This window comes from Haliaeetus albicilla, chromosome W (genome assembly GCF_947461875.1).
Source record: "Haliaeetus albicilla chromosome W, bHalAlb1.1, whole genome shotgun sequence".
NCBI classification, from domain to species: Eukaryota; Metazoa; Chordata; class Aves; order Accipitriformes; family Accipitridae; genus Haliaeetus; species Haliaeetus albicilla.
Window position 1 is genome coordinate 23,490,734 of NC_091515.1, and position 13,536 is coordinate 23,504,269.

A 13,536-nucleotide genomic window follows, 5' to 3' on the forward strand; every position below is an offset into this window, starting at 1 on the left:
TGTTGATTTAGCTTGACTGGGTTTTTAGCCAGCCATGGTGGGGGCTACACATAGGACAAATAAGCAGCTTATGCATATTGTTTTATAAGCACCTGCATTCTATTAATCACATCTAAAGCAATCTCTAATCATTAGTTATAGGTCTGATACAAATAGTCTTGGAAACAATGAGGCTTAAGGCCTAGTTCCTTTTACACTTAGCAACAACTGAAAACATCAGTGTGTTATCAACATTATTCTCATACTGAACACAAAACATAGCACTGTACCAGCTACTAGGAAGACAATTAACTCTATCCCAACCGAAACCAGGACAGTATCCACCTCTTATTCTATACCATTTAGGTCAAGCTCCGGTCCCATACTTTCCAATACATCCTAATTAATTCCCTTCAACTTTTCCGTCCTTTGATATATATATATATATATATATGTGTGTATACACACACACACACAGATATCATTCCCTTAGTCTATGGGCCATCTCTATAAAATGTTCGTTGAGTTCATTTAGTCCCCAACTTTGGGCTCCATCTGTCATACCAGTCTTTCTGGGCAGGAGGGATGGTGTGAAGTCCACACAGTCGTCGGCAGAGCAGGATCGGGCTTCAGTGTGGTGCGGTGAGCAGGTAACACTGGACAAAGCAGGAGGATGGTGTGTAATGTTGGATTGTTGCATGCTGGAGTCAGTTCTGGTTCCATCACTACTGCACTTCGCTCAGTTTTATCACAGTTCTTTCTTGCTTGATCTAGAGGGATTCTTACTGTAATACCATTGATATAGCATATAACAATTATAGTAATGATAACATACAGTGGCAGGTTTATATAGCAAGTAACATCATACAATTTAATTCATTGGCTATTCTCACCTAAAATCAAATCCCCTTGAGGCACACATCGGACTTCCCCATCTTTTCACATCACCCAGCAAGTGCACCCAGGCCCTTGAGCAAAAGCAATCCCACGAATGGGTTTACCTTTGCCTGAGGCAGGAGTAACCCAGACTGTCTTCCCTAACATGTTTTTCATGTGCACTACAGGGACTTTATTCTCTTCTACAGTATGTAAAAGTTCTGATTGGGCAGGGCCACTCCTATTGGCAGATCCTCTGGTGTTGACTAACCAGGTGGCTTTTGCTAAATGTGTATCCCAATGTTTGAAAGTTCCGCCCCCCCATTGCTTTCAATGTAGTCTTTAACAGTCCGTTGTATCATTCCATTTTACCAGAGGCTGGTTGTGGTAGGCTGACCCTGGCTGGGTGCCAGGTGCCCACCAAAGCTGCTCTATCACTCCCCCTCCTCAGCTGGACAGGGGGGGAGAAAATATACCAAAAGGCTCGTGGGTCAAGATAAGGACAGTTTAATAAAGTGAAAGCAAAGGTCGCGTGCAAAAGCAAAGAAAAACAAATGATGTTATTCTCTACTTCCCATCAGCAGGCGATGTCTAGCCACTTCCTGGGAAGCAGGGCTTCAGTACGTGTAGTAGTTGCTCCGGAAGACAAAAATGCCCCCCTTCCATCTCCCTTTACTTAGCTTTTATATCTGAGCTGACATCATGTGGTATGGAATATCTGTTTGGTTAGTTTAGGTCAGCTGTCCTGGTTATGTCCCCTCCCAAGATCTTGCCCAGCCCCAGCCTGCCGTTGAGGGGGCCAAAAATGTTGGAGAGACAGCCTTGATGCTGTGCCAGCACTGCTCAGCAGTAGCCAAAACACTGGTGTGTTATCAACACCTTTCTAGCTACCGATGCAGAGCACAGCACTGCGAGGGCTGTTATGGGGAGAATTAACTCCATCTCAGCCAGACTCAATACACCCAGCCAGCAAGAAGGCTGGAGGGGCACAAGAAGTTGGGAGGGGACGCAGCCAGGGCAGCTGACCCAAAGTGGCCAACGGGGTATTCCATACCATGTGACGTCACATCTAGTATATAAACTGGGGGGAGTTGGCCTGGGGGGGATCGCTGCTCGGGAACTAACTGGGCTTTGGTTGGCGAGTGGTGGCAATTGCATTGTGCATCACTTGTTTTGTATATTTCAATTATTTTTTTATTATTTTCATTTTTATTATTATTATTATTGTCATTATCATTATTTTTTTCTTCCCTTCTGTCCTATTAAACTGTTCTTATCTCAGCCCGCGAGTTTTACTTTTTTTTTCCTGATTCTCTCCCCCATCCCACTGGGTGGGGGGGAAGTGAGTGAGCAGCTGCATGGTGCTTAGTTGCTGGCTGGGGTTAAACCATGACAAATATATCATTGAAACTACACTAAATGGAAAACTGCTGGCTGATGACCCACAAACAAATGTAAGCAGAAGTGATGGCAGATCTGCATTCCTGATTCTTTCCATAAACCACACTATTGTTTTAGCTTCTTTTTTTGGCACAGTTTCTTCTGGCTGAGCCAGAGTTTAGACCATGGCTAATCTGTGGTCATAACATAATGAGAGCAGAATGTGAAGACATTTTATTCTTTTGCAGCACAGTTGTGGTATCTAAACATTTATCTTCAGCTAAACCCTGGGGCAGGACTAGGAACTTTTCTACCAAACTTTCTTAGTAGTGACAGTGGAAACCACAGATTTACCATTTTTTTCCATGTATTCTACTGTTGAAATCTGTGTATTCAGCCAAGCCATTATCTTGAATGAAGTGAGTGGTTTTATTCATGACAATTTTACTGGAACTTATTGGATCAGGTAGGAAAAGGGCAAGTGTATATCCATGCTTTGTTTTGCTTTTCTAGTCTATTTTAAATCTCAGTTTGACAGCCTTTACTTTCAGTACCCTGCTGCCTTTATGCCTAAATGCATTCAGCTAAGCTATTGTGTTCATTTATCACATTCTGGTACAGTTTGTTCAGGAGATGGAGCTCACACAGGGTCCTGTACAATGTTGATAATTTATTTCTGTGGGAAACAAGGAATTCAGGAGATCCACCCCAACAGCGCCAAGCATTATACAAGTCAATATGACAAAGTTTCCTCCAGTCAGTCACAAAGGCCTGCAGTTTTGAAGGCTGGAAGCTTGACATAGAAACTGGAAACAATCAATCAGAAGATGATTTTTCTTACAAATGGAACTGGTCATAAAAAAAAAAACCAAACAAATTCCAAACCAGTAAACCAAGAGCATATGAATCCCGGACAAATCTGCTTCCTGCTCAAAATTTCTTGTGCCTGTTGAAGGAACACCTGTGAGACAAAGAATTAAGAGTCCTGTCATGAGGAAGTGGAAAAGAAAGTGGGACCTTAGGGATACGTTCCTCTGAAGTTAGGGTGTAAGAGACCGAGTCTTAATCTGTATTCTGTGTGCATTGGTAATCCTCTCCATTGTAACCGATGCCATTTCTGGCTGTGTTATAATCCATTTTCCTAGAAGAGTTTGTATGTCTTACAGTCCTTAATTTAGCTTGTATATAAAGCTGGTGAATTCAACAAAATTCATTATTAAGACATTGTAGACCCTATGTCTAAGATTCTGCTGGACCACTCAAAATGTAAGTGAATTTTGATTCTATTCAATTCATTCATGTTAAGAAGTGACTGTGTGACTTTACCCCTGGAGGACATGGTCTGCATGGGCTTTAAATATTGTATGTTCTAGTTATAAATATGGTGCAGGCATCAACAGAAATATTCTAATATAATTTTCTCAAATTCTTAACCTGTTTCAGTAAAAATAGCTATATTTTTTCTTGATTTATGTAGCTGAGGATAGAAACAGGAACCACCATAACATGTACTTTCTTGCACACTATCTGTTTATAGAAGAAGGGAGAGACTCATGTCCTGTTGATTATAGGCATTATGCAATCAAGGCAATTTTACTCATGCCTCTGAAGTAGAGGCACAAAATTTCATTTATTTTTCTTTCTTTTGTTTTTAAACAATGGTTTGATTTTCCATTAAATAGAAAAGAAAGTTCAATTTTTAAAGCTGGAACATTCCTGAATTTAAAAAGTTATAAATATAGTACTGTTCCTGAATCTTTTATTCTGATTTATTTTTGATGTATGTTATAATAGCTTGCAATTTCATGATCATATGCTGGTTTTAACCAGGTGAAAATTGTTTGATAAATGGTGTAAAAATGTGTAAAAACTCAAATCAAGGTCAACCAAAAACATTTTGGGATTTAGGCCAAAGCTGTCAAATATCGAATACCATACCAAACAAAACCAGGTGCAATAGTCAAAATGTTTCATTTCAATATTTTCTGAAAAAGGACAGTGTGATTTCTTCCATTTGCTGCAACACTTCATTTAATATTTTTTTTTCAATGTAAAAAAGAAATTTCTATAAAGTTCAGTGAAATGTAGCGTGCTGGCTAAGGAACAGAAAAAAAACTTTCTGTTTAAATCTTTCTAAGCAAACATCAGTTATTTTAAGTTGGCAAGAAGAATTTTAAATACTTTGGCAGGGAGAATAAGCCACCCAACTTACAAAATCTCTTATTTACACACATATGTTCAGGCTGTATTCAATGTCCAAATTGTTAAATAAGGCAATGATATGGGGTGAGCAAACCAGAAGGTCACCCATCTAGTTGACTAAGGAAAGCCAGTAGATGTGTTTTTTTTTTTATTTTAGCAAAGCTTTTGATACTGTCTCTCACAGTATCCTTCTGGACAAAATGTCCAACACACAGCTAGACAAGTCCATAATATGTTGGATGAACGATTGGCTGACAGGTCGGGCTCAAAGAGTTATAGTAAATGGGGTTACATCAGGCTGGTGACCATTCACTAGTGGGGTTCTGCAGGGCTCAATTTTAGAACCAGTGCTCTTTAATGTTTTTATAAATGATCTGGATGCAGAAGTCAAATGTACATTAAGTAAGTTTGCCGATGATACTAAACTAGGAGGAGCTGTGGATTCCTTTGAGGGTACAGAGGCCTTAGAGAGAGATCTGGATAGACTAGAGAGCTGGGCAATCACCAACCATATGAAATTTAACAAGAGCAAGTGAAGGATTCTCCACCTGGGACAGGATAATCTGATTATACATACAAATTGGAGGATGAGAGGCTGGAGAGCAGCCCCACGGAAAGAGATCTGGGGGTTTGGGTTGATGGCAAGTTGAATATGAGTCAACAGTGTGCCCTGGCAGCCAAAAGGGCCAACCGTGTCCTGGGGTGCATTGAGCACAGCATAGCTAGCCAGTTTAGGGAGGTGATTGTCCCACTCTACACCACACTGGTGTGGCCCCGCCTCGAGTACTGTGTGCAGTTTTGGGTGCCTCAATATAAGGTGGCCATCAAACTATTAGAGTGTGTCCAGAGGAGGGCAACCGAGATGGTGAAAGGCCTCGAGGGCAAGGCTTATGAGGAACTGCTGAGGTCACTTGGTTTGTTCAGCTTGGAGAAGAGAAGGCTGAGGGGTGACCTCACTGCAGTCCACAACTTCCTCAGGAGGGGCAGCAGAAGGGGGAGGTGCTGATGTCCTCTCTCTGATGACCAGCAATAGGACACAAGGAAATGGAATGAAGCTGCATCAGGGGAAGTTCAGATTGGACAGTAGGAAAAGGTTCTTCACTGAGAGGGTGGTCGGTCACTGGAACAGGCTCCCCAGGGAATTGGTCATGGCACCAAGCCTGTCAGAGTTCAAGGAGCATCTGGACAACACTCTTAGTCATATGGTTTAGTTTTAGTTAATCCTGTGAGGAGCAGGGAGTTGGACTCGATGATCCTTATGGGTCTCTTCCAACTTGAGATATTCTATGATTATATGATTCTATGAATATTCATGTATTAGTTACTGCCTGATGTGGATGCTTGGCAGTGTAGAATGTAGAGGGGACAATTTAAACCATTAAGCCAAAGAAATACAAATTGTTCTGGCATTGAGTGGCTGTGTCTCTCTGAGCCATAAAGAAAGGAGTTAACATGCAGGAAGGCTACAAAATCCTCATGCATAGTAGGAAGCATCTGGTGCATGTGTATGTCTGTACCTTAATATTTTTTTCCAACTTTGAGTGTAAATGTTTTGTACCAAATATTTACAGTTGTGATACTGCAAAAATATTTGCAAAGATCTTGACATGCAGAGTCCAGTAGAATCATGTCATTCCCTGGCCAGGGATCATTTCATTGATCATAAACAACTGACTAATATCTACATTTTAGGTGCCTCATGGAGAAATTTTCTTAAATAAATGATCACATTTCCCAGATAATGAAGAGAGGTAGATGCTTCCACATGCATGTGATCTCCCTCTGGAAAGCTTTCCAGGCCAAATAGGAAACACTGGCATTTTAGAATGCCTGCTTCATTAGACCCTTAAAAATCAGGAAAAAAATTAAGTACTTGCTTTGAAAGCAGTGAATCATACCTGCAACTTTTGTTTTTATTTTTCTCACAAGGATTGACAAGGCTGACTAATTGTACCAGTCATTTCATGGCCCTAAATCATTTCAGTTTTGACAAAGAACAGAAATTATGAATATAGAAGCAGCATGTGGCAGAACAAGCACATGCTTAGAGCTGCCCTTATCTCTCTCAGAGCAAGGTTATATCTACACAATGTAGTATACACAAACCTGAACTCAGTTCAAGGTAGCTACTCTAATGAGTAGACACATTGCAAAACTGCTCAGCTGGGTAAATACTAAGCTGTGGTTAGTCTAATACTGAGCTGTGCAGTACCACACTTTCTTTAAAGCAAGTACAGAGCTAATTCAGGTATATCTGTACTGAACTACAGCTACAGTGCTGGCATATCCCCATGCTGTGTGTCAGGCTGTGATACTAACATTTCCACACTGCACAAAAGAGAGCTTGACTTTCAAATTTGGCTTTCTACAGGTATAGTCATCTACGTTTATGCATGTAAGAAGAATTTAAATCTTTCCTCATTGTACGTAAGCAATTGGAAGAAAAGTTAATTACTCATTAAAAATGCTGAGTTTCATTTTAACAGCATGTTAGTTTGTGTCTCATTCTGTCCTCTGCCATTTTTCCTGACAGACATTTTGCGGTGGCCACAAATCAGCAAGTGCAGATCACCTGAACTGGAGACATTTTCATGTTATTGGACTGATGGAAATTTTTATAACCTCACTGCTCCAGGAACAATACAACTATTGTACATGAAAAGGTAATAATATGGAAACAATGAAAGACAGAGGAAAAGAGAGAAAAGTCATATACTTTGATATTCCTGTTAGCTCATTGCTGTTAATTTTTTTGTTATGATGCAAACCATACTGGTTTTGAGGGCATAAAACTGTGGTTTAAGTATATATTTTTCAATGTCAAAAATTGTTGTTAATTATCAAGCATTTTGCGGTGACAAGCATTACTTGGCAGATAATTAAGAACACATTCTTATAAATTTAGGTCCAGGTTTCAGAATCCAAAACTGAACACTCTATGGCTTGGGAAAGGAATTTTTAATAGGGAACTTCAATTTATTCCTTACCAACCTAACATGCAACTGTGAGATTCCTTATATCTGTGCTCAGATGTGGAGTTTGGATACAAGCCCCTTTCAATTTTTTATTACATTTTTCTAGAACTTCCATTGATCTATTGCTAGATTAAAGTCTGAATGTGCAGGTCCAGGTAAAAAGGCTGCTCTGAGACTGGGGATAATGTTTCATTGAGCCCTGTTCAATGCTGATTCACATTCCATTTAAGCCCTTGTAATTTTCAGGATGTTACAATGATTAGCCTGAAAGAGGACATAGACATTACCAGTAATGGCTATTAAGGGAAATAGGCATTTTGTTCACAGAATAGGAGGATGTGAGTTTCTGTTCCATCTAATGTTTCAACCTTTTTGATCTACAGACTTTCTACTGGTGATGATACAGCTGCTTAGCAAACTTAAGCTTAATGGCAAAGCTTGATTTCTTACTTTTCCGAGACCTTTCAGAAATATAAGGGTGAGGAGATTGAAGTAGACGGACGCCTGTAATCTTGAAAGCATACGACAAACGACCCTTTATTGCTAAAACACACACATACTTATAGTCACATATTCTGCAAAGTCACTGTCCACGCGCACAAGCATAGAATATGATTAGTTATATCGATACTGTCCACGCGCATAAACATAAGATATAATTGGTTATACTAACTCTGTCCACGCGTATAAACATAGGACATAATTGGTTATACCAACTAAAACATGCAAAACTTTTCTCAGTCTGATTGGTCAAGATAAACTGCCGAATTGAGGTTCTTTGTGCCAAGTTCCCTTTATCGTGGAATGCACGGTTCTTTGTGCCAAGTTCCCTTTATCGTGGAATGTGCACCTGTGTTCTTCTAATTGGCATCTTTCTTATTCTCTCTTCTTGTTTATTCTGTTCAAGGCCTTCTAAAAGCATCTGGAATGCTCTTGTGACCGTTAGCTAAATATGTGTGCACATAAGGGTCCAAGTTAAACCCACTATTTAAGTGTAAATGTATACTTGACAGTTGTCAGTGGCATGCATCAAGAGAGTACAAACTTTAAAAATTAATTCAACTCTCAATAAAGCAGTACCTCATATGTTGAACAGATCACATTTCATCTTTGCCCCAGAAATTAGTATACTGCAATAAAAGATGTGAATGGAACATCCACATGAAAAATATTTCTGTTTTAATGTGCAAGCAACATATAAGGCTCAGGACTGAAATATATCACCTAACCCAGTCTTCTGCTTAACACAAACCATAGTGTCTAACCACATACACCTTTATGAAGTTCTGACTCCTGAGCTACAGCATTTCCTTTAGAAAAGTGTCTGGTCTCATCAGCTAAGCACAAGACCTGTGCTTAGTAGCAGAAATGCTTCTTAATTTATGTAGCATCTGCCTTTTTACTTCTTAAGCACCCACTCCAGTATTGAAGGCTGCACTTGGCATAATTGGTTTAGCTTAATCCTCCTTCTGTACAGCTTGAATGGTGTCCTAGTTTAACCCCAGCCAGCAACTAAGCACCACACAGCCGCTCAGCTCACCTCCCTCACAGTGGGATAGGGGACAGAATCAGAAGGGTAAAAGTAAGAAAACTCATGGGTCTGAGATAAAGACAGTTTAATAGGTAAAGCAAAAGCTGCACATGCAAGCAAAGCAAAACAAGGAATTTGTTCGCTACTTCCTATCAGCAGGCAGGTGTTCAGCCATCTCCAGGAAAGCAGGGCTCCATCATGTGTAACAGTCACTTGGGAAGACAAATGCCATAACTCCGAACATCCCCCCCTTCCTTTTTCTTCCCCCAGCTTTATATGCTGAGCATGATGTCATATGGTAGGGAATATCCCTTTGGTCATTTGGGGTCAGCTGTCTCAGCTGTGTCTCATCCCAACTTCTTGTGCACCTCCAGCCTACTCACTGGTGGGGTGGGGTGAGGAGCAGAAAAGGCCTTGACTCTGTGTAAGCATGGCTCAGCAATAACAAAAACATCTCGGCATTATCAACCCTGTTTTCAGCACAAATCCAAAACATAGCCCCATACTAGCTACTATGAAGAAAATTAACTCTATCCCAGCCAAAACCAGCACAAATGGCTCTTAGTAAGTGTCCTGGTTTCAGCTGGGATAGAGTTAATTATCTTCCTAGTAGCTGGTACAGTGCTATGTTTTGAGTTCAGTATGAGAAGAATGTTGATAACACTGATGTTTTCAGTTGTTGCAAAGTAGTGTTTAGTCTCAAGTCAAGGATTTTTCAGCTTCTCATGCCCAGCCAGCGAGAAAGCTGGAGGGGCACAAGAAGTTGGCACAGGACAGAGCCAGGACAGCTGACCCAAACTGGCCAACAGGGTATTCCATACCATGTGACGTCCCATCTAGTGGATAAACTGGGGGGAGTGGGGGCGGGGGATCACCGCTTGGAGACTAGCTGGGTGTCGATTGGCAGGTGGTGAGCAATTGCCCTGCGCATCATTAGTACATTCCAATCCTTTTATTACTACTGTTGTCATTTTATTAGTGTTATCATCATCATTATTAGTTTCTTCTTTTTATATTCTATTAAACTGTTCTTAGCCCACGAGTTTTACTTTTTTTCTCCCCCATCCCACTGGGTGGGGGGGGAGTGAGTGAGCGGCTGCATGGTGCTTAGTTGCTGGCTGGGGTTAAACCACGACAGTAAGAAAAGGCATTTACAGTATATTTTTAACAAACCAAGACTGTAATTTTTTAAAAGATCCCTATTCACTCTATATTTGGGCTGAGAGAGAGTACTGAGATAAAGAACAGCAGATTTGGTTTTTTAAAGTGACTTCAGAAATACTGAATAAATGTCTGTCACTTTTCCTGTAGAGTATTTCTAATAATCTGGTTGTTCCCATTTTGCTTTACTGAAGACTTCTTTGGTTTTGGACCTGCTGCATAGTTTCAGCTTGGATGTATGAAAATGACCCTACACAAGTAGCAGTGTTTCTCAGTCTGAGAATTCATGCCACTCTTTACAACTGTTGGTTTGGCTTTTTTAAGAGATTAAATGAAATATATGAATGTGATATTTCCTGCTGCAATTCTTTTATTTACAAAGAATATTTATGAATTTTTTAACAAAGCCAGAATGGAAAAACACAAGGGGTTTCTTAGAATCATAGAATCATATAGGTTGGAAAAGACCTTCAAGATCATCGAGTCTAACCATCAACCATGCCCACTAAACCATGTCCTGAAGTACCCCGTCCACTCCCTTTTTGAATACCTCCAGGGATGGTGACTCAACCACTTCCCTGGGCAGCCTATTCCAATGTTTGACAACCCTTTATTTTTCCTAATATCCAACCTAAATCTCCCTTGCTTCAACTTGAGGCCATTTCCTCTTGTCCTATCTCCAGCCACGTGACAGAAGAGACCAACACACACCTCACTACAACCCCCTTTCAGGTAGTTGTAGAGAGCAATAAGGTCTCCCCTCAGCCTCCTCTTCTCTAAACTAAACAGCCCCAGTTCCCTCAGCTGCTCCTCATAAGACTTGTGCTCCAGGCACCTCACCAACTTGGTTGCCCTTCTCTGGACACACTCCAGCACCTCAATGTCTTTCCTGTAGTGAGGGGCCCAAAAATGAACACAGTACTCGAGGTGTGGCCTCACCAGTGCCGAGTACAGGGGAACAACCACCTCCCTGCTCCTGCTGGCCACACTATTTCTGATACAGGCCAGGATGCTGTTGGCCTTCTTGGCCACCTGGGCACACTGCTGGCTCATATTCAGACGGCTGTCAAACAGCACACCCAGGTCTTTCTCTGCCAGGCAGCTTTCCAGCCACTCTTCCCCAAGCCTGTAGCGCTGCATGGGGTTGTTGTGACCGAAGTGCAGGACCCGGCACTTGGCCTTGTTGAACTTCATACAATTGGCCTTGGCCCATCGATCCAGCCTGTCCAGATCTCTCTGTAGAGCCTCCCTATCCTCAAGCAGATTGACCCTGCCTCCCAACTTGGTGTCATCTGCAAACTTGCTGAGGGTGCACTCAATCCCCTCATCCAAATCATCGATAAAGATATTAAACAGAACGGGTCCCAACACCGAGCCCTGGGGAACACCACTTGTGACCGGCTGCCAACTGGATTTAACTCCATTCACCACAACCCTCTGGGCTCGGCCATCCAGCCAGTTTTTCGCCCAGCGAAGAGTAGACTTATCCAAGCCATGAGACACCAGCTTCTCAAGGAGTATGCCGTGAGAGACAGTGTCAAAGGCCTTGCTGAAGTCCAGGTAGATAACATCCGCAGCCTTCCCCTCATCCACTAGGCGGGTCACCTGGTCATAGAAGGAGATCAGGTTGGTCAAGCAGGACCTGCCTTTCATGAACCCATGCTGACTGGGCCTGATCCCCTTCGTATCCTGGACTTGCCATGTGAGTGCTCTCAAGACAAACCATTCCATAATCTTCCCCGTTACCGCGGTCAGGCTGACAGGCCTGTAGTTCCCCGGATCCTCCCTCTGACCCTTCTTATAAATGGGAGTCACATTGGCAAGCCTCCAGTCCTCTGGGACCTCCCCTGTTGACCAGGATCGCTGATAGATGATGGAGAGTGGCTTGGCAAGGACCTCCACCAGTTCCCTCAGTACTCTTGGATGGATCCCATCGGGTCCCATAGATTTCTGAGTGTCCAGATGGCGTAGCAGGTCCCTAACTATTTCCTCCTGGATTAAGGGGGGTATGTTATGCTCTTCATCCTCACCTTCCAGCTCAGGGGGTGGAGTACCCTGAGGATGACTGGACTCACTATTAAAGACTGAGGCAAAGAAGGCATTAAGTACCTCGGCCTTTTCCTCATCTCTGGTGGCTACGTTCCCTTCTGTATCCATTAAAGGAAAGATATTCTCCTTGGGCTTCTTTTTACTGTTAACATATTTGTAAAAACATTTTTTGTTGTCCCTTACGACAGTGGCCAGATTTAGTTATAGCTGAGCTTTTGCCTTTCTAATTTTCTCTCTGTGTGATCTAACAAGATCCCTGTACTCCTCCCAAGTTGCCCGCCCTTTCCTCCAGAGATGATAAACTCTCCTTTTTTCCTTGAGTCTTAGCAAAAGCTCCCCGTTCAGCCAGGCCGGTCATTTTCCTCGGCAGTTCGACTTGCGGCACATGGGAATAGCCTGGTCCTGAGCCATTAAGATTTCCTTCTTAAAGAATGTCCATCCCTCCTAGACCCCTTTGCCCTTCAGGACTGTCTCCCAAGGGACTCTCTCAACCAGTGCCTTGAAGAGGCCAAAGTTTGCCCTCTGGAAGTCCATAGTGGTGGTTTTGCTGACCACCTTCCTTGCCTCACCAAGAATCGAAAATTCTATCATTTCATGGTCGCTAAGCCCATGACGGCCTCCAACCATCACACCTCCCACCAGTCCTTCCCTGTTCGTAAACAATAGATCTAGCAAGGCTCCTGCCCTGGTTGGCTCACCCACCAGCTGTGTCAGGAAGTTATCTTCCACACATTCCAGGAACCTCCTAGATTGTTTACTCACTGCTGTGTTGTATTTCCAGCAGACGTCTGGAAAGTTGAAGTCCCCCACAAGAACAAGGGCACACGATTCTGAGACTACTGCCAGCTGCTTGTAGAATGATTCATCCATCTCTTCAACCTGGTTGGGTGGTCTATAACAGACTCCCAGCACAATATCTGTCTTATAGGCTTTCCCTCTCATCCTCACCCATAAGCACTCCACCTTGTCATCAGAATCGTGTAGCTCTGTACAGTCAAAACATTCCCTAACATAGAGAGCCACCCCACCACCTCTTCTACCTTGCCTATCCCTTCTGAAGAGCTTGTAGCCATCCATTGCAGCACTCCAGTCACGGGAGTCGTCCCACCATGTTTCCGTGATGGCAACTAAGTCATATCTATCCTGCTGCACAATGGCTTCCAGCTCCTCCTGTTTATTGCCCATGCTGCGTGTGTTGGCATAGATGCATTTGAGCTGGGTTATTGAATCCACCCCAACCCCTTCTTGCTAGTAGTTCCAAGCCTGTGTTTTAGAAGTTCTGTATCCCAAGGAATTTAGCCCGCCCTCACTCACAGCGCTGTATTTCTCTTCCCTTCTTTCACATCCTGCAGTCCTGGGTTAGTTTGTGCTAGGTCTCCTGCA

The 13,536-nt window shown here is 42.5% G+C and overlaps 1 protein-coding gene across 2 annotated transcripts in view; it reads left to right on the top strand.

Moving 5' to 3' along the window:
• The window catches only part of LOC104325022 (growth hormone receptor), a 256,244-nt gene that overhangs the window by 225,362 nt on the left and 17,346 nt on the right, over positions 1-13,536 (top strand). For both annotated transcript variants that reach the window (XM_069775195.1, XM_069775196.1), the window contains one exon: positions 6,971-7,100. In XM_069775195.1, the coding sequence (XP_069631296.1) occupies positions 6,971-7,100 (130 nt within the window). The remainder of the gene's footprint in view (positions 1-6,970; positions 7,101-13,536) is intronic.